At 53.3% G+C, this 19,875-nt stretch overlaps 8 protein-coding genes across 9 annotated transcripts; 3 read left to right on the forward strand and 5 right to left on the reverse strand.

Annotated features, from left to right (window-relative positions):
* Window positions 1-410: 410 nt before the first annotated feature.
* PV09_07690 (tryptophan-tRNA ligase) lies at window positions 411-1,855 on the reverse strand. The gene is made up of 3 exons (XM_016361494.1): window positions 1,384-1,855; window positions 1,018-1,321; window positions 411-961 (listed from the first exon to the last, which is right to left on the reverse strand). The coding sequence occupies exons 1-3, from the start codon at window positions 1,804-1,806 to the stop codon at window positions 507-509; spliced, it is 1,182 nt and encodes a 393-aa protein (XP_016210573.1). The 5' UTR covers window positions 1,807-1,855; the 3' UTR covers window positions 411-506.
* PV09_07691 (uncharacterized protein) lies at window positions 1,757-3,512 on the forward strand. The gene is made up of 4 exons (XM_016361495.1): window positions 1,757-2,107; window positions 2,167-2,217; window positions 2,279-2,398; window positions 2,472-3,512. Exons 1-4 carry the CDS (start codon window positions 2,095-2,097, stop codon window positions 3,071-3,073), a joined length of 786 nt encoding a protein of 261 aa, XP_016210574.1. The 5' UTR covers window positions 1,757-2,094; the 3' UTR covers window positions 3,074-3,512.
* PV09_07692 (uncharacterized protein) lies at window positions 2,982-5,419 on the reverse strand. Its single transcript, XM_016361496.1, has 3 exons — window positions 5,012-5,419; window positions 4,890-4,947; window positions 2,982-4,714 (listed from the first exon to the last, which is right to left on the reverse strand). Exons 1-3 carry the CDS (start codon window positions 5,118-5,120, stop codon window positions 3,574-3,576), a joined length of 1,308 nt encoding a protein of 435 aa, XP_016210575.1. The 5' UTR covers window positions 5,121-5,419; the 3' UTR covers window positions 2,982-3,573.
* Window positions 5,420-5,560: 141 nt separating this feature from the next.
* PV09_07693 (uncharacterized protein) lies at window positions 5,561-8,512 on the forward strand. The gene is made up of 4 exons (XM_016361497.1): window positions 5,561-6,394; window positions 6,489-6,906; window positions 6,983-7,981; window positions 8,111-8,512. The coding sequence occupies exons 1-4, from the start codon at window positions 5,941-5,943 to the stop codon at window positions 8,238-8,240; spliced, it is 2,001 nt and encodes a 666-aa protein (XP_016210576.1). The 5' UTR covers window positions 5,561-5,940; the 3' UTR covers window positions 8,241-8,512.
* Window positions 8,458-10,426, reverse strand: PV09_07694 (uncharacterized protein). Its single transcript, XM_016361498.1, has 5 exons — window positions 10,207-10,426; window positions 10,020-10,159; window positions 9,892-9,955; window positions 9,419-9,809; window positions 8,458-9,352 (listed from the first exon to the last, which is right to left on the reverse strand). Exons 1-5 carry the CDS (start codon window positions 10,357-10,359, stop codon window positions 8,547-8,549), a joined length of 1,554 nt encoding a protein of 517 aa, XP_016210577.1. The 5' UTR covers window positions 10,360-10,426; the 3' UTR covers window positions 8,458-8,546.
* Window positions 10,427-10,535: 109 nt separating this feature from the next.
* PV09_07695 (ABC transporter ATP-binding protein ARB1) lies at window positions 10,536-13,342 on the reverse strand. Its single transcript, XM_016361499.1, has 3 exons — window positions 12,250-13,342; window positions 11,055-12,196; window positions 10,536-11,003 (listed from the first exon to the last, which is right to left on the reverse strand). Exons 1-3 carry the CDS (start codon window positions 12,841-12,843, stop codon window positions 10,877-10,879), a joined length of 1,863 nt encoding a protein of 620 aa, XP_016210578.1. The 5' UTR covers window positions 12,844-13,342; the 3' UTR covers window positions 10,536-10,876.
* Window positions 13,343-13,895: 553 nt separating this feature from the next.
* On the reverse strand, window positions 13,896-17,234 carry PV09_07696. 2 transcript variants are annotated; one of them, XM_016361500.1, is made up of 5 exons: window positions 16,634-17,234; window positions 16,320-16,520; window positions 15,871-16,262; window positions 15,446-15,777; window positions 13,896-15,394 (listed from the first exon to the last, which is right to left on the reverse strand). In XM_016361500.1, the coding sequence occupies exons 1-5, from the start codon at window positions 16,773-16,775 to the stop codon at window positions 14,386-14,388; spliced, it is 2,076 nt and encodes a 691-aa protein (XP_016210579.1). In that variant the 5' UTR covers window positions 16,776-17,234; the 3' UTR covers window positions 13,896-14,385. The 2 variants fall into 2 exon arrangements, with proteins under 2 accessions (XP_016210579.1, XP_016210580.1); XM_016361501.1 differs by having other exon boundaries at window positions 16,320-17,234.
* Window positions 17,235-18,457: 1,223 nt separating this feature from the next.
* On the forward strand, window positions 18,458-19,642 carry PV09_07697 (uncharacterized protein). Its single transcript, XM_016361502.1, has 3 exons — window positions 18,458-18,763; window positions 18,827-18,880; window positions 19,267-19,642. The coding sequence occupies exons 1-3, from the start codon at window positions 18,586-18,588 to the stop codon at window positions 19,443-19,445; spliced, it is 411 nt and encodes a 136-aa protein (XP_016210581.1). The 5' UTR covers window positions 18,458-18,585; the 3' UTR covers window positions 19,446-19,642.
* Window positions 19,643-19,875: the final 233 nt, after the last annotated feature.

The following is a 19,875-nucleotide window of genomic DNA, read 5'->3' on the forward strand; positions in this document are numbered from 1 at the left end:
GAGGCGTTGGCCGATGTAACTCCGCCTCGACGTCTGTACTTGGTACGTTGCACCACCAGCAGCAAGAGCGTGATCTCACACAGTTGACTGGTCGGCAGTCATGGCGATGCGCACCATCTCCAAGACCTTGAGCAACATCCTCGCCCTCGCCTCTGTCTTGCCAGCCTTTTCTATGTCTCTTGCTGCCGGGGTTGCAGTGTCGCATTTCGATTGACACTCTCACATCTTTCACGTGACCGCCTGGACCCTCCTAACATGTGCTTCATCGCCACTCGTCTCTCTGTCTCGTGTTCATCGTGACCCCAAGTCAGACCACGGGTAGTTTTGACTTTGCCCTGTAGAATCTTGTCAGCTGAAAATGGCGATGCAAGGCCGGAGCTACGAGGGCCTTGAACACTCAATAACAGAACCGCGTGGCGTCTGGAATGGGCTGAATTCGGAGTGAGCCGAGAGCTGTACATTGTAACAACACATAATATACACGGGTATCAAATGCTCTTTTGCGCTTAGAATCCAACAGCCTCCTTGACCAGCTTCATCGTTTCGGCTGCGCTCTTCCTCGCTTTCTCAGCTCCCACCTCGGCAACTTCCTCCAGATACTTGTCGTTCTGGATGATCTCCTCGTAACGCTCCCTCACAGGCCGCAGCAGTCCATCAATTGCTTTGCTCGTTCGTTCTTTGATGGCCCTTTTTGATGCGCCTTGCAGCTCTTTTGCAAGCTCGTCAGGACCCCCGTTCACGCGTCCCTCAGCATAAAAAAGCAGCTGTAAAAGGTTGGAGAGACCCGGACGCGTGGCCGGGTCGAATGTGATCGCGTCTTCGGAATCAGTGATGGCTTTGTTGACCTTGCTCTTGATTATGGCAGAGTCATCCGTGATCAAGATTCGCGATTTTTCGTTGAGGTCTGATTTCGACATCTTCTTTGTTGGATTTGTGAGAGACATGATGCGCTTCGCTGGGGCTGCTTTGTGATTAGTCTTCTGGCATTTCCGGACTGGCTGAGGATCATGGACATACAAAGCACCGTTGCCGGCTCGACGAACACTTTCCCGTATGCCCGATTGAACGCTGCCGCACACTCTCGCGCAAACTCCAGATGCTGACATTGATCCTCTCCGACCGGTACGTGGGTCGCGCGGTGTACGAGGATATCCGCAGCCTGGAGCACAGGGTATGAAAACAATCCCAGCTGCAGCGGCGTGTCGAACGGTTTTGCGTTGTCTTCCAGCGCCAGTTTGCTCTTCCACTGCGTCATACGCGAGAGATAACCAACTGATGCCGTGCAACTCAATATCCACATGAGTTCTGAATGTGCAGGCACCTAAGTTTCTCATCAGCAACCGAACGACAATGCGGACTTGGGTGATCAAGATGGATCAGTACATGTGATTGAAAGAAGATGGTCGATTTTTTTGGATCCAAACCGACGGCTAAAAGAACTGCAAGAGACTCCTTCCTCCATTGTCTCAATTGCTTTGGATTCTGCTTCACTGTGATCGCGTGCAGATCGACTAACGAATAAATGTTTGCGGTATCCGCGTCGGCCTCATTCTGTTGCTGCACCCATCTCTGGAGTGCCCCGAAATAATTCCCTAGATGGGGTATACCGGTAGGCTGAATACCAGAAAAGATTACCCTCTTTGGTTTTGCCGATGTTGCCGTCACCTGATGTGTATCTTCCGAGTATGCTCGCCTCTGGCTGGTGACCAAAGAAAATAACGCTGTTGAAGACGAAGACGATGTAAAAGGAGCGACTAGCCGAAACGACGATGCTAACGACCGTCTCGACGATGAATGGAGAAGCATTGAGTAAATTCACAAATGAATGTACGCGATTTGGGGAAGTTCTTTTAACTACGACGGATGTGGAATATCTGCCAAAACCTTTGATGCAAGGATGCGCCGCAATCCACTGCGTCATCCTTGCGGCGTGCACAGCCACGAAAGCGTCCTAATACCTAACATCAGAATATCCTGAATGTGCTTTCCACCCACCTTACGCTGGCATTGTCTCCGTTGCCGGTTGCTCTGATCTGGATTCTTTGAAGTTTGCAAAAAACACCTACACAAAGACTGCATTACACCGCTGCAGAAATGTCGTGGGCAGGTGCGCGAGACGTTTGTTCGATAATGGCAGGCAAGATCCACGGACTAACAGCACACCAGGTTTCAAGAAAAAGGTCGACCGGGCTGCGACCCAGGTCATGATGAAGACTGGTATGCATCGTACCAATCCGCCGAAGACATGGTAGAACGCTGCTGACGGTTACGGGAACAGGCCAGGTAGAGAAGACAAACGACCGCGACTTCGAGACGGAACTCCGCCGGTACCGTACCATGGAGGCAGCAGCAACGAAATTACAGAAGGAAGCAAAGGGTTATCTAGATTCACTACGAGGTACCTAAAAGCACGGTCCCACGGACCACAACACCACCACGAAGGCCGCCGACTAACATCAGATCCCGCACAGCAATGACGGCCTCGCAAATGCGCATTGCGGAGACGATCGACGCGTTCTACGGGGAAGCCGGCGCCCGGGACGGCGTCTCGCGCTCGTACAAGAAGGCCGTCGAGGATCTCGACGCGGAAACCATCAAGGCCCTCGACGGGCCGTATCGGCAGTGCGTGCTGGACCCCATTTCGCGTTTCTGCGCCTACTTCCCGGACATAAACGAGTGCATCAAGAAGCGGTCAAACAAGCTGACCGACTATGACGGGCTGCGCGCCAAGGTGAAGAAGTTGACCGAGAAGCCGGACAAGGACCCCAACAAGCTGCCCATGGTGGAGCGGGAGGCGAACGAGGCGCGAAACGCATACGAGAGTCTGAACACCCAGCTTCTGGACGAGCTGCCGCAGCTGATCGACCTGCGCGTGCCCTACCTGGACCCGAGCTTTGAGGCGCTGGTCAAGATACAGCTGAGGTTCTGCGCAGAGGCCTACAGCCGGATGGCACAGGTGCAGCAGTACCTTGACAAGGATACCAGGGACCAATACGCGGATGGAGTGCTGGATCAGAGGGTTGAAGAGGTTTTGCAGGAGATCAGGGGTCTCAGTATCGCAGGGACAGTATGATGGCTTGAAATGCTAGGAACAAGACAAAAAAAGATCTAGAACGTCGGTGGCATTTGAGTGTGTTGACGGGCGAGATACACCTTATTGGCAAGCACGGAGATGTCATTGCCTTGCCGTGGCAATTTCTCCCAACTCCTGAATTTTGGTGGTATCGGTGGATCAATGGCGAGCTCTCGTACTTCGCTCGATCGTGGAGGAGCTAAGCGAAATGCGTACTATATGCTGGCAGTAATGTACATCTCGACTTGACCAATCCGCCACCGATTGACGTTGGGCAATGATGCTCCCAAGTAATGACAGCGTACGTTTAATTTTGCATAGATTCCGATCTTGCGCGTTGGCAGTTTCAGTACCTTAAAAGGGTCAAGCCGTCGATTTTCTGCAGTCGATGGGCCGACACAGAACTTTTCGCCTCGTTAATAAGATCCTTGAAACCCCCCCTTTATTTTTCTTATTGCATTACACTTTTCGTTTCGCAGCTTATATCTACTGTGCGCTCGTCACGAGCTGGGCACCCCGTTTATGCTGTGGTCTACTGCTGCGCTCGTTATCGTTGCATTTACTCCGCTAGACATGTCGAAAGCCATGCCTCCATTTGCTATGGTTGTTGCATCAATAGGCATTGCCATGGGCTGAGCAGGGACCATTCCATCCATACCGTCATTGAATATAGGGTGCAATGCGTAAACCGGCGCCTGATACTCTTCTCCATTGAACAGCACGAAATTCTGAATGGGCTGTTCCCTTTTGCCCAACACGTTGATGGCATCTTGCGCCAACATACCTCCTAGCGTGGCAGTTACGGGTGCGATTTCGGATCCCAGATTCTGTATAAAGGAGCGCAGGAAGTCGGATTTCAACGTCTCAATGGGTAACTGCAATTCGCGGTGCTTTTCGGTTGCCTTCGTAGTGTACAACTTCAGATCCGCCGGATTGGGAGCGGGTAGACGTCCCTGCTCCGTCTCAAAATCCCATAGCGCTCTTAGACATGGCAAAAGCGGTGTGACCTGCTTCAACTTCCTCCGGTTGTTGAGGATGTCGGCGGGTAGAGGGGATGTGTTGGCCAGCAGGAGAGGGGTATAAATCTCCTGCTTGAGTACCGTCTCCTTGAGCTCGCCTTTCTCGCGCTTGCTGCTCGAAGAGAGTATTGTACGTGTCAGTGTCTCAGGACCGACCTTGGATGGCGCGTTGAATTTCTCGCGCTCAATGGTGAAGGTGTGCTGAATGAGGTCGGCGAAGATGAAGCCGTACATTCCGTGTGTGCCAGCAATGTAGCTGGGCTTGTTGGCCATGCGACGCGCCGCGCTGACTAGTTGAGCGATTGGGAAGGTCAAATCCGTGCCGATGACCAGATCAAAGGGGGAGACATAGGCGACAAGATCGGCCTTGTTCTCGATGTTTTCGGGATCGGCGGTACATCTCACACGCGGGTTGAGCTTCTGAAGCTCTGCAACTGCGGCTTGCGCCCGGTTCTGACCAATGTGCGATTCGTTAATGAGGAATTGGGCGCCGAGGTCATCAGCGGTGACTTGCTCGTGGTCGATGAGAGTAATGGAGTGGATGCCCGCAAGAACAAGGTTCTTTGCCACTTCGTTGGCAAGTGCCTTTACGCGGACAAGCAGGATGTTTGCCTTGCGAATGCTGTCGGGCGTTGTTAGCACCGCTCCGGTTTTCGTATGCATATCACCACGAAGAGCTGGCATAGGGTGTCTGCGGTCGCTGTAGCAGCATGCTGAGCAAGTTGCCAACATTCATGCTACTAGCTCATTCGTCATGCGCGATCCTCAAAATGACGTGGCCGCCGAAGAAGACTCACTTCTCTTGTGCTTGCACTCCCCAGAGTCTTATTTGTCTATCGTACAACGCAATTTCGTCTAGCCACGCGTCAGCTGCACATGCTGCAGTAGAAGTGACAGGAAGGAGGTAGCTGTGGCTGACCTGCGCTGATACCAGCTTGGTCTGGGGCTTCCACGTTGGAAGCCATAGTATAACCCGTCGGAGGTGGTACTCCTGCGCCGTTCTCGTGGGAGGGAGGCTGCTGATCCATTGAAGCTGTGGTAGGATCCGTTGCGTGGATGTGAGTGACTGTGAATGTGCGCGCAAGTGCGTGGGTTCGCGGTTGTGGATTCGTCAGACAGTAGATTTCAGTAGTCGACGATGGCGAGAGCGAGGTCGAGGGCAAAAATCAAGGCAGAAAGCAGGGCGAGGGCGGCGGGGTGACCATCCAAGACATTCAAGACATTCAAGATGAGGACCGGCAAGTTGCGTGCGCACGTCGGCATGAGCAGGCCAGCGTGGTGAGGCCTCCGCTATCGTCGTCGTCGTCGCCGTCGTCGTTGTCTTGTGCGGCAGCAACCAAGCTCGAAGACAGGAACATGGACGCACCACCAGGGTCTCGCGTGCTTGCGCCAAGCCTGCCTCAGCGGGCGCTGCCCTGGAGCGAATATGCGAGGCCAGCGCGGGGTCCTCTCGCCATTGGCGGACGCCCCAAGTACGTGCATCGCATCACCTGCAGTCACTTGTTCAACGACATACCTACCTGCGCCGGCCACCATCACCGCTCAATTCACCACCTTCTGTCTTGCACAGCATAGACATGACTCGCTGGACGAGCGCGCTTCTTGCACTGCACTCAATAGCGTTGCCATCACAGCCGAGAATCGGATCCGCATACCTGTAGCGTTGTTGCAGCACGTGTATGCGACAGTGGCCTCAACTTGCGGCTCACCGATAATCACTTCGACGTCTTCACTTGGACCTGTACTGCATTCGGCATTGAAGGTGTCGGCGACAGTATCCACACTTCCAGCATTAGAGACGATTTGCCAACTTCGAGGCGCCTTTATCGATAGAAGCGTCCTGATACAATGTCTGGAGGATTCGACTTCCCGCCCGCCAGCGACACGAGCACCCCTATCGGTTCCCTCACTCAACGCTTCGACAACCTGCGCCAGACCTTTCAGTCTGACCGCTCATCTCGCCCACATATAGACCACTACAGTCCGTCGAACACCAGCACCAACTCTCAATTCCTGCCGACCCCCCCACCTACCATACCCCGGCCCCGACGACGTATCGCACATCCAAGGGGCATGTCCTCGTCCACTACAAGCAATAGTAGTGTAAGCAATGGCTTACGACCACGGTCTGCCGGGTCAGCCCCGAGCCCGGGTTTTGCGTCGCGTTGGAGGCAGCTTGCGGAGGGGACGAGGGCGCACATGCGAAGGCTACGTGAAGAGATGAGCGAGGAGAGCGGAGGAATTGCAGGAGAGCTTAGGGAACGCAGAGATTTGCTTGATAGAATGAGCGAACACCTGGATGGTATGTTGCCTTATGTCACTTCCACGAAGCACCAAATGCCCTTTGGCTAGACGTTGGTGGGGCTTCAAGATTCGTGCTGAAAGTGAATTCGCAGAAGCCGAGACAAGATTACGAGGTATAGAAACTGCACCATCTCCTCCGACAACGAATTCGAGTAGTGTGCCGTCGAGACGGCGTTCTCATAAGCGACGAAAACTATCTCGAGACCACGAACCCTCCATACAAAGTACGTCAGTCCTCGAACCCTACGGTCGTTATGGTCAGGTAGTTCCTGGCCAGCTTAAGATGGAGATCGTTTTTTGTGACGGCGGCGAATATCCTGGAGATCCACGCTCAGGAATGTTGCATATGGAAGGCGGGAACTACCGCCCAGAGAATGTGCTGAGAAATGATGAGAGCGTGTACTGCACCCGTAATTCGCGGTGTAATCTGATGCTGAGGCAGAAGGGCGAGGCCCTGTTCCACCTGGAGAGCCTGATCATTGCAGCACCAAAGAGGGGTTATACTGCACCGTACGTTTCTTTCTTCGTTGCTTTCGAGCCTTGAATCGAAAGGACTAGATCAATATTAACTCAGAATGGATTGTAGGATACAGCAGGGTCTCGTGTTCGTGGGCATGTCTGCAGAAAAGCTTGCCACATCAACAGCTAGCTATTCGATATACTATCCAGATGATACATCATCACCCGCAACTCAAGGTCGGGTGACACGCTCGCCTACTCCATCTGCAGCAATGTCGTTTAGATCGAACCAACATATGCAGAACCCAGGCGCGCCCCCGCCCGCTGCAGCTCCGCTTCCACCACCTCGTGACTCTGACCGTCTTTCACTTCTTGAAGCAGTAAATGATGACCAAATTTGGCAAGCCTCTCGTAGCCGCTACAACCTGGCTGAACCACCGTACATATTACCCCCACCCCGCCCCAGTATGCGCGCTCAATACCTGCATGCTCCTAGTGGCCTGTCAATGGGCGCGGATGGCCGACTGGTGCCGGAAGAAGAGGGCGATGAGGAGCGAGAGCGTGCGACGACAATGGGTAATGAGTGGCCAGATAATTGCGATTGGCCCCTACCACCAATGCATGGAGGCGCGAATGAAGAACCAGGTGAAGCGGCCGACGAAGGCATTACACGTGCACCGACACCGCCTCAGCCTACATTTACCGTCACGACAGTGATGGAGAGCTCACAATCGTCAGCCGCTTCTTCAGAAGACGAGAGCGAGCAAGCTCAGCGCAGGCGCGCAGCACGTGAATCAAGCTACGGACTTCCGTATGCGCTGCCCTCTCTGCTACATCTGAACCCCACACAAGACGAGGACACGGCATCAGACACGGACCCGGATTTCACGCTCGAAGGGGCCGAGGATGCACACATGGGACTTAATTACCGACACAGAAGCATGAGGGAGATGTATCGCCGCCGCCACGGCCCGTTTGCACGCCCAATTCGACGTAGTAGTCCAGGCAGGATTGCAAGGATAAACATGGGCGAAGTCGATGGAAATGACGAGTGCATAGAACCGAATGCGAGGTTCTTCATGCCCGAAGGCGACTGCAGGATCACGATCCGTTTTACTCCACCCATGTAAGTTTCTCTTTGAACAATTTTTTTTTCCTCTCCGCTCTCTCCCTCTTTTTGCTCTGTACCTCCGAGTTATCTGCAGCACATGCAACGAACATCGGACCCTTGGCTAACGTATGCTCTGTCGTGCAGATCGGGCAAATTCATCTTGCTCAAGCTGTTCAGCCCCCAGCTGAGAGACGGGGGCAACATCGATATCGAGTATGTGGCTGCGCATGGCTACTCGGGGCCTCGATTCTTCCCGAGCTTGGAAATTAAGTGATGTCTCAGACTCCGGCGATAGCAAAGCGGTTTGATTGATGATTGTACTCGAGACTTTGACGAGACCTTTTTTTTTCGCTTAGCATCACTGTCACATGTTTCTTTTCCTTGGAGCAGCGGCTGGCCGGCCCTCACTGCGGCCGGCCCTCACTGTCGCCGCCTGCTGCGAGTGAACCAAGAGGTTTACCGGGAAATATAAATCATACGTTCATGAAACACCTAGACCAGCGAGCATGAGAAAGCTATTTTATTAATCTTCAATGGTTTCTTAGACCTTCTGCAAGCACTTTTTTATTTGCCACCCTTCTCATTTCTCCTTCTTGACTTCATCTTGACCGCGAAACCTCGTCCAGCGATGGCCGAACTCCCTGATTAGCACCTTGACCAGCGGTAGCCCAACTAATGCAGCACCGAAGAGCACGGCGATGACGGTGCCCAGCTCCACGTACCAGCTCCGGTCCAGGTCGAGGACGGGCACGTCCAGGCGCCGGACCAACTTCGCCGTGTGCGCGCCGTCGGCGGAGGCGGCGGGCGTGAAGTGAAAGAAAACCGTCTTGGGCCCGAACAAGCCGTCGTAGCCCAGGTTGACGCGGTCGAAGGGCGACGAGGGGAATTTCCCGTACTCTTCTGCTGGGCAGGCCCAGAAGAGGACCGGGTCGGGGACGTGGACGGGGCGCAGGCCGCGGCTGGCGTTGCCTGCGGGTGGCAGGTACCGGAGGTGCAGGGGGATGGTGAAGCTGAAGGAGCTGGAGCCCTTGATGGCGGCGTCGGCGGTGTCGACCTCGAAAAGGGCGGCACTTCCCCACGCCGGGGTGAGGTAGTCTGGCGCTTCTAGATCGGTGGCGCCGGAAAGGGCGTGCAGTGCTTTGAGGGAGTTAGAGCGCAGGAAGAGGGGGTCATTGAGGGGGTAGCGATCTATGAAGAGCGTGGAGGGGATCGTGAGGTACGTGTGCAGAGCACAGTGAGGGAGGGGGGGCGACGCTGCTGACGACGCCGTCGGGAGAGTGATTTTGAGGGTTGGATGGAGACCTGTTGGGGGAGGAAAGGACGTGAAGAACGTGGAAGACGATGGGAGCGGGTGGTGGCGAGCCGGGAACGAGAAGAGCACAGGTGCTGTAGGAAAGCATTTGTCAGCACTTTGTAACTAAGCTATAACGTGAAAGCAAGTGACAGTCTTACATGGTTCCTTGTCCTTTCCAACCTGCGTCAGGACGCCGCTGTACTTGAGCTCCTCATCCTCGTCCGGCTTCTCGTTGCTTAGAACGCCCACTTCGAGCGCTCCGTCCCTCGATGAGAGGTGGTGTGTTTCGTCCCACGCTGAATCTGGCGAGGTGGACCAGAACGCTTTGAGAATCAGAGCGTGCGAGATACTGTTGTAATCCAGGTCGACATAGTCTGCTGTCAAGAGTCCTTGGGCTAAAGACTTGCAACCGAAGTCATCAGACGTAGGACACACTTCGCGGACAAGACGATCCACCAGTGGCTGGAGGCTGGCAACGTAACTGTAGAACTGCCTCGACGCAGAGTGTGAGAAACGCCCGGACAGAATGGGCGGCGTGGTGAAGGAGGTCTGAGCGAGAGAGACTGATCAGCACCTCCGATCCTACGTTCAAAGCCGGAACGCGGAAGGGAAAAGAAATGTATATATCTACCTCAACGCCGTCGCATTTCACGTCATCCCCAAACACTGCGCGGATGTGGTCGCACAACGGGGGCCTAGGTTACGGTCAGACACAAGGTCAGTCTTTTCATGAGAGCGAGCCTCTCCAGCGGCACGTACGCATCCTGGTTTTTGAGAGGAGAAAAGAAGACGTGCAGTCCGGGACTGATCCGCGACGCGTACGGCGCCGTGGCCTCGTATGGTCGGTCTGAGCCCCATCGGACGTACAGCTCGTGCGAGCCCGTCAGCAACTCTCTCAACTGGAACGAATTAGCTGTGAAACTCGTGATGCTGGGGCAAAACGCACCTCGTCTGGCAACTCGTGCATGCCCAACGTGATATGGTGTTCTTTGGCCCCATCTAGAGCGGCCACGGTCAGACTTGTCTTGGTGACCTTGAGGTTCGAGGGATCATAGCCCTGGACTGGGTCTTTGACAATGTACGTGATCCTCTGCTTCATTTCAGGATGTCTGATAGCTACTCGACGCTGGCGTACGGGGAGGCGGGATACTTAGTTTGATATCACGTGGAGGCGCAGGGCAAGGTCAATGCACTGTTGCCTCGTAGGGAAGCAACGACAGAAGCTAAAGTTTGTTCTAAATGTCACAGCGGGAACTAACTTTCTCTAGACTGTTTGGCAAAACTTGGACCGTTCATATCCTCAAACTTTTTATTCTGCATTTGATTTTTGCTAAAGGTCTATACGAACGCCATCTAACGCAAAGCGCGCCCCTTCACTTCTATTCACGCAGGGCACGAGGTATCAAATGCAAAGGCCCAAACAGCCGGAAAAACCTGCAGCCGCACCAAAAAGGTGTGGACAATCTATCGTGGTGCGCCTGCAGAAGACTGCGCCAATTCGGCGCCAATGCATCCCTCATCGGATTCCAAAATCGCTTTTCCGGGCTTCTTCCTCGATGCTCAAGTCGGGCTTTGCAACTCGTCCGCACTAACACTACCTGCTGTCTGAGGTGGGCTCAAACAGCTCCGGTTGAGACCATCTTCTTCCGCAGGTAGTCCTTGTACTCTGCAATTGTGCCGTCCCATCTTCGCACAGTCTTGTTCTCGCACACCATGATATCTTTAGCAATCTTGTCAAGCAATCTGCAGCCATGTTAGTGCCCTATCTAACCGCTTCCTTTCGTTGAATCATACCTGAAATCGTGACTGACGACTACAACACCGCCAGAGAATGCGTTGATAGCGTCAGCCAAGCTGTCAATCGTCGGAATATCAAGACCGTTCGTCGGCTCATCGAGCAAAAGCATGTTTGGTCCCTCGATAGCCAATAGCGCGAACACCACGCGGCTTCGTTGACCTTCTGATAACGTACCCATGAGCGCAGTCTGGGCCTCGCCAGTCAAACCGTATCGACCGAGCTGCTGTCGCCAGTACTGGTAGTCTTGCGACTTGGCCGCGTACTTATCGCGCACAAAGTCCAGTGCCGACTTGGTGAGGTCGAGCTGATCGGCGGAATGCTGTGAGTACATGCCAAGCTTCAAGTGAGTGTGTCGCGACACGGTGCCCGATGTTGGTTGCAGCTTGCCTGTGAAGATTCTGAGGAGGGTGGATTTGCCGACACCGTTTGGTCCGACAAGCGCAGTTCGCGAGTCCATGTCTACACCGAAATCCAGGTTCTCGTACAGATTGTCTTCGCTTTTGCCGGAGTAGGAGAAGGTAACGTTGTCGAGTGACAGTACGGGCGGCGGCAGCTTCTCGACATCGGCGAAGCGGAAGGTGAACACTCTATCTGGGATGACTGGCTGAATGAAGCCGTCTGCCTCCATCTTGTCCAGAATCTTCTGCCTCGACTTGGCCTGCTTGACCAAGTTTGCATACGTACCGGCCGAAGCAATGAATTTCTTGATGTGTTTGATTTCTTCTTGTTGCTTCTCATATGCCTTCATCTGATTGGTCTCCTGTTCCGACCGCGTCTTGATGTACGAGTCGTAGTTACCGCCATAGTACAGCAGCTGCTTCATGCGCATGTCGATCATGTTTGTGCACACGCCGTTGAGGAAGTCTTGCGAGTGAGAGACGAGAATGAGAGTGCGGTCCCACTTCTTGAGATACTCTTCCAGCCACACGCAAGCTTCGAGATCTAGGTGGGCCGTAGGATCATCGAGAAGAAGGAGAGCGGGCTTGACAAAGAGTGCCTTTCCGAGGGCGACGCGCATGCGCCAACCACCGGACATGTCCTTGGTTTTCTTGTTAATGGTGGTCTTGTTGAAGCCAAGACCGGTCAAAATGAGAGAAGCACGGGTTTGGAACGTCGATGCGTCCATGCCATCGATTCGCTGTCACGATTTAGCACATTCACCTTTCCAGACCGATGGAACCGGGTACCCACGTCGTAAATGTCCATAACGATCTGACTCTCCGGGCCCTCCTTCTCGGCCAACTCTTCAGCAAGTTTTTCCAGCCTCTCGACCTCTTTTTCAGCCTCCTTCACGACCCACTCTAGAGCGCCGAGGTTGGATGGTGGAGCGCCCTCGTTGAGCAGGTAAATATCGATGTGCTCTGGGAAGGGAAATTCTCTGGCGTAAATGGCTCGTAGCAAGGTACTTTTGCCGCAACCGTTCTCGCCGAGCAGGCCGTACCGCCGACCATAGTTGACTTCAAGAGTTGTGTCGTTGAACAGCACTCTGCCGTGGAACACCAAGCTGGCGGACGTGATCTTGACGTCGCGACTCGACTCCAGACTGGCGAGCACGCCAGTAGTAACACGGTCGCTGATTCCCTGAGCGTCCTCTTGCAACTTGAGTCTCTGCACCTTCTCGTCGACCTCAAGCTCGTCGGCATCCATCATGGAGGGGCCATCCTCGCCGTTGACAGACGACGCCTTGGAAGCAACATTTGAGTTTGCTTCGGAGGCGACTTTGGACGTCGGCTTCTTCTTTTCACCGCGCTTTGCCAAGCGGGCTTCCTTAGACTTCGACGGCATATTTTTTTTGGTCAAGGGAGGGGGGAGGGGGAGGGGGAAAGGGATATACGTCAAAGAGAGTTGTGTCGAAAAAGGCTTTTGGGTTGGAAAAAGTGGGATGCGCTGTATAAGGCTGCGTCCGCCTATCGATAAAAATCCGGACTGGTGGATCCTGAGCAGCTTTTCGTGGCTGTCGAGAGGGAGGGGGGAGGGGCGGAAGGGAGACAACAACGACGGGGTTTTCTTGTGACGCACTCTGCCGTGTGCTTTTCTTCCTCTTCTTTTCTTTTCTACGTAAATGCGCGCCACACCTGTTTGGTTCTTTGGTAGCGCACTAGTTGGGAACAGACTTGCTGTGCGAGCGCTTTCGAGCGCGGTTTTGCCGCCAGCTGCTGCGCGGGTGGCGAACGCAGACGACAAGAGGGCAGCGACCACGGAAGCCTGAGAACAGGAGCCGTGAAAGGTTTTTTAAAAAAGAGGGCACGAGGGATATATATATATATATATATATATATATATACCAAAAATTAGAGAAGAGCAAAGGGAAATCGGTGCCCGAAATTCTGCGTCGGTCCAACAAAGAAAAAAAAAATCACGGGCATCAGGACGTCACAACTTTCGCTTTCTGATTTCAGCCAAATTTCTCTGTGGCAGGGATGCGAGGATGGGCCTAATGGATGCCTGAGCTCGGAGGCAACAAGGCTTACGTATGGAGGTTGCCTCTTTGTCTGTAGAGGCGAGGAACCGGCGACGGCGATCACTGTGCGTTGCACGGCTTGCGAGCTTAAGCACACCCCGTCGGTGACGCTCTCTGGTGCGCGATCACAGTTCAGGTTCATGCGCGCCACGAGCGGACGGAGCTTGCTCAGGCTGGCGGACTGCCCGTTAGGCTTGAGGTGGCTTTAGGCGTTTTGAGATCGAATCGCGTCCGGGCCGTGTTCTAAAGCAGTGAGACGAGCAGCTCGGGCACGACAGAGATCGCAGCCAAAGGCACTACTCCGACGCTGGATTTGACAAGCCGGTCGTCGCATCTGCTGGAGACGAGCCCCTTCTCCAGCAGTCCGTGCTCGACCGCTCGCACGGCCATGGCCCGGTGCATCACTACGCTTTAGGAAGATATGGAAACACTGGCTGGAGAAACTTTGACCTCGTCTGTGATTGTCGAGCAATCTGTCTATCGCCTGCGGCCAAAGGAATAGGGTGCCGCAAGGAGACCACTACCTCGTTCGGCAACCGGGTTGGCTGCCGTCGCGCAGGTGCAATTTCGCCAGTTCCACCTTTATGCCAACCAAACCGAGCCTCATGACCTTTCCATCCCAATAACCATGCTCGTCATACGAATGCGAATACACGTCTTCAGAGCCCCCATCCAAGTAAAGATAAACGCCTCGCTTTTGCTGCCCTCGCAGCGCTCAAAAAGAGCAGACACCAATGCTGATAACGGTATCACGTACGCCACGCAAATATGAAAATCGTGTCCACAAATGTCAACAAACTTCTCAACGAATCAAAAAAAATATAGACCAATGACACCGGCCAGCAAATGCCAGCGGTTGGCCAATCTCACCGAAACGGATTCGCCAACTGTCTCAGAATGCTGCGCTGTTCAGACTGCTGGCTTGGCTCAAGATGGGCATTTGCCCTCTGCGTTTGCGTCGCTGATGCCGGAATCGGCGGCGGGCTGGGAAATCCGCCATCAAAGTCTGTGAGTCGCGGCAGCGTCGGTGGCGGGTCGGGCGCCCTTCCGAACAAGGAGCCCGCCGAGTAAGGTCCCAGTGCAGAGGGAGGTCGTTGCGGGGGCGACTCCGTCAGGTTTATAGGTGCGAGAGCGGAACCGGAGAGGGGGCTTGCTCTGCTACCTGAGCGGGATTGTGAAAACGAAGGGTTACTTGTGCCGCCGAAAATGACGTCGGCTCTGCCCGTAGTCGCCGCAATGGCGTTGTGATCGTGATTATAGTGGTGCTGAGCACCAGTAGTGTTATCCATGTTGACGCCGTAATTTCTGCTGTTATTATGGATGCTGTTGCCGATGTTGCGAATGCTGCTTCCGCCGCTGCTATCCCTTGAGGAGCTGCTACCTATCTGAAAGCGCAGAGGCCCGTTAGTTCTGTTTGGGAAACTCGAAGCATGGCTCGGGTACGAATACCCGTTCGTCCGGCCAGACCGGCTTCCATGATCGGAAAGGCTATTGGGTGTATTATACGCTTGCCGCTTTGACGGTGGCTCGTCATCGTCATCACTCAACGTCAGATCGATAACTTCAGACTTGCGCTTCTGGCCCTGTGAGGGCCTTGATGGTGCTGAGTTGCTTGCCATAGGCGAAACCCCGGGAGGCGTGGGAGCGACCATGGAAAACGGAGTGACCGGTGTGACATTTGTCCCGAATGATTCTTTCTTGATGGGTTTGGCCACTTCTACGATGTCATCGTTGGAATCTTCGTCGGCGGAGTCGTTATCGAATCCATTCCGGCCTGCTGGTCCATCAGATGTATTCGCTGACCACCGGCCATCCGGTTCAACTGTGACTTGATATGTGGAACTGCTCGTATTCTGCAGGATATCCTCGAAATACCTGCCTCGCGTTAGCCTGGAAACCATTTGCTCTACGTACCGTGTTTCTCACTGGTCGACGACAAGGCCTTCGAAAGACACGACCTTGTTGCAGATCGGACATGTCCAGGTAGGCGCCTGCTCCTGCAGCTGAAGGAAAGAAGCAGCATCAAAGCATTGGTGATGGGAGCAGACGTCGGATCGACACGGTACAGATATTCGCATGTACGAGACCGGATCCTTTAGCGACATGACGCTAGAGCTCACAACGATATCAGGGTCTTTGGCTCTCATTTGCATCTCACTAAGGACTTTTTCTCGCGTGATGACCTTGCCATGCTTGATACGCGTGACTAGCTCGTCGACCGATCGCTTCTTAACAAGCAGAGCCATTAACGTGAATGCCTAAAATATGTAATTTTAGCCACTCTGATCCCACAAAACATCTTCTGAAAATAATCAAACTTGCGCATCTATATGAGACGGTAAGTCACCGACCTTCTGTGTCAACGCGTACGTAACTTGCACTCGGTTCGTGAACTGCGGTTGTTTTGTGACAAAGCCCGTCACATCCGCCGGCCGCGTTGAACCTGGCTTGTTCTTCACTCCTTTGAAGTTTGCACGCACTTCCTGTTCGTTGACTTTGACTTCGAGCTGTGTAGGGAAAGATATATCTTGTGGGGCTATAGCCGAGGAGATGTCGTCCGGTTGGGCTGCGCAGTAGAGGAGCACGCGCAACGATGAGTCGGCACGCATACGGTCTATGTTGTGCTGGGAGAGTATGAAATTAATATAGACTTGATTTCGGTGATTTGGATAGGGCGGCAAGTCCACGGGGCGCGCGAGAGGCTCAAGAATTTCAAAGAATGGGCTCGCGCGGAACCATACGCCTGTTTTCCAATGGTTAACGCTTTGTTCCGAAGCTGCACATGGCCGCGTGAACCAACCACTCCCGAAAGGATTACGAGATAAGCTCCCTGTGCCGTTGGAATATCCTGAGCCTGAACTGCCGGAGTAGCTTTCGGCTCCCAGTTGCGAATGTGTTGACGTGGTAAGCGGTGGCAATGGGCTTTGGCTGACTGCTAAGAGAGAATTGCGCATGTGATTGAGCCCGGCAATGTTGTTTTTCCCGACCATCACGTCTATGCCTGCAAAGAAGGACGAGCGGTCAGCAAAAGGCTGCAACAATCGAAGGGAGAAAGCCGTTAAAAAGTGGCTGAGAGCAGATCCCATAGTTGCGAAGATGATATGAAACACTCACGTTGCCTTATCCTCTGCTGAAGTAAACCTTTTGTGCCAGAGACCGGTAGCGACTCATCTCGGCAAACGTTCTTCAAATCCGCAACCAGGAGCTGGTACACCTGGTCCTTCATCGCCTTTATAGCGGCTTCGCTGGGGGCCATGATGTTCGTTTTGCACAGATGCACTTCCTAAGCAAGAGCTTGTGCCAGCAACGAACGAGATAGTTAGGCCCTTCCTGCCTGTGCACAGAAAATTGGTCGACGGAGCAGCCCGTTACCGATTGGCCGTGTGGGGGAGGCGAGACTGAGCACAAGGAGTTTGTTAGGCGATGAGCGCAGGCGGACGCAGAAGCAAAGTCTTGGAACGTCTTCGTCGTCGTCGTCGGCTAGGCAACGGCAGGCAGTTCGACATCATTCGACACAGAAGGCGAAGTGGGCCAGTATGTGCGAACCAGAATCTACAAGGCGATGCAGCCAAAGCCGCCGCGGTCTCTCAAGTTTCTGCTCGCGTGCGGACAGCACTGCAGAATTTGCCGTTAGAACGTCGATTGTTGAGCGAGAGGACTAGCCCCGCCTAACATGGCCACGGGAGCGAAGTCGAGCTTCTAGAGAAGAAGGAGATGGAACAACGGAGCAAAGGCGTCGCCCTGCAGACGTCGTCGGATGTCTGCTGTTCGAAGGCCTGATGCTCAGCCTCAGGCTCGCAAGCTCATTGCACGCTCGCGCCCACTTTTTCCCTTTGCAGACTTCCCATGGACAAAACCACGCACACGTACGGAGCAGTTGTACATGTGCTTACCAAGACGTCATTGTGTCTGTTTCTGTGCTTCGGTGCTTGGAAGAATCAGTAGCTATCTTGAAAAACATCCGAACCTCCTTCAATGGACCAAAATCGTTGAGCTGCCCTGCCCTGTGTCGAGCGTGGGTTATCTTAACGTGACACGGGCTACGACAAACTTTTTTCACTAACTTTGTGCAAGTCTTTCAGTCATGCCTTAGTCGATGCGTTTTAATGCAATTCTGACCGACATTCGCTATATGGGAATCCTATGATTCTACTCGCCAGACTTTAGGGGCCTTCGGTCAGTGTGCCTGGTTCGTGTCGACGACTTGCTCTCATGCTTGATAATTTTTCCATTTATTCTTTGAAGATGCTCTTCTATCGTTCAACTCGTAACCCCCTCAGCAGCTTCGAGAATTGGCAACCGAGCCCGACTTCAGTGTCTGGGCGGGAACTCCAGCCGAAGACTTCTAAATGCTGAAGCTTGAAGTCGATACTAGCAAGCGTCTTGTCCAGACACCTTCGTCGTCCTGCATAGAAACATGAACTTGGTGTATGGTGAAGAACGTCCGACTCAGCCATTATGTCTGCTGTCGCTCGAAGCCTCATTTTATTCGTCCGTTATCCGTATCAACTTGGGGACAGACAACAGGGTAGAATACAACAACGAAGAAAGCCGCTACAAACATGTGTTAGGATAGCGTGAATACAGAGGTACCTTATAAGAAAGAAAATATGGCCTTTGTTCAGACTACAACACTGGCGCCAGATAGGCATCTAGAAGCAGAACATGCCTAGAGAGAGCTGCTAGGCAACAGCGTCAAGGCCATGGGCTTGAACAGGGTTTCGAACAGCACGCCCTTCTAAACAGACGGAAGCAGATGTGACGAAACAAAGCTCATCTCCAGAAGCACACAGATGTTGCGTTTGGAGGAAGAGGACTGTCTAGGCGCGTTGCGAGTGACGCACGCATGTTGAAGGCGAAGATCTGCTCACGGACTAAGTTGATTAGATCCCCACGGTAGTCAGCATATTACCACTATCCCTGCCACTTCCCGCATCTTTTTTTTTTTCTTCCTCTCGACAAGACTCGCTCGACCGCCGATTATTTCACGGTCAATTTTCACGACCTTTGTACCACCTAACTTGCACGACGCCGCAAGCAAAGGCTCCTTGCAAAGAAGCTACAAGATGGCCAAGGGATTGCGAGCCAGTGTGAACAAACGCAACAAGAGCAAGCTTCGCTCGCGAGTTTTCGGTCCAGTCGAAGACGCACGCACAGAACGCCTTTCAGCCAAACTACTCGAACTCGCCCAGCAGCCAAAACCCGTGCGAAGCGAGATGGAAGTCGACGGGTCCGAAGGGAAGGGTATGTCTTCGCTGAGGCCTTCAGCCTTTTCCCTCAAATTCACTACTAACCTTCCTTTTGCAGAGGAATCCACATCTGCAACCTCCGAGAGCAAGGCAGCAGCCGGAGATGAAGAAGGTCAGTCTTCTACGGAGTCACGACGTGCTTTCTTCTACCCAATCCCTGCCAGTCTCTGTTGCGGAGATGGCAACATCAGCAGTGACGAGAGCGGTTCTGAGCAAGAAAATTTGCGTTGTACGATACGAGAAGATGGCATGTCCACCGCTTGCCACGACGGCAGCGAGGAGTTGTTCTACGCTTTGCTGGGTCTCAGCTCTGACGTTGCAGGCTTTGATGCTTGGGGAGATCTGCAGATGCTCTTCGAGTACTGTTGATCGCTCGCTTTGTTTGTTTTGTAGTGTGCACTGCATTCTCACATTGCACGCCTCCCGCTCCCCGCAGTTGCAGCACTACAGCACACACCCATACCACTGCTCTGCGGGCACCAAGGCTAACAACCTCAGACATGGACATCGACGCTTCGACGGCCCCAAAGATCAAACCGGCGCACTCGTCCTCGTCCAAAGACGCGAAGAAGGGCCGTCGCAAAGTGGAGAAGAGACGCCATCGCAAGGAGAAGAACAACATCACTTTCAAAAAAGTGAAGCCCAGGCGGACCAAGGACCGTATTGGACGCGCATGACCGATAATTGAGAGAAGAGACAAGATCAGGAAACCCAAAAAAAAACACTTTTCTTCTGGCGGGCGTCAAATTTTTTTCGGCGAGGCTTTTACTGAGTGTATGAAATGATACCCATACATATTGAGCAGCAATCTTGCATGGCGAGTTCGGGAAATATATAATGAACGAATGAAGGTTTTCCAAACATTTGAACCCCGTACCTTCTATATTTTTTTTTTTTGAACCAACGATTCATGGGCTTCAATTTCTGTCTCTCTTCATTGCATTTCTTGCATATTCTTCCCAGTCACTTCAGTCTGAGGACGCACGGGACTTGTAAAATGTCATTTCCCAATGTCGGCGCCAGCAAAAATATCATTGCAGAGATTTCTCGCGATGACGATGTGTTTTCATTCGTAGAGTATTACTTGTATTGATGGACACCGCCAAT

Source organism: Verruconis gallopava, assembly GCF_000836295.1.
Source record: "Verruconis gallopava strain CBS 43764 unplaced genomic scaffold supercont1.32, whole genome shotgun sequence".
Classification (NCBI taxonomy): Eukaryota; Fungi; Ascomycota; class Dothideomycetes; order Venturiales; family Sympoventuriaceae; genus Verruconis; species Verruconis gallopava.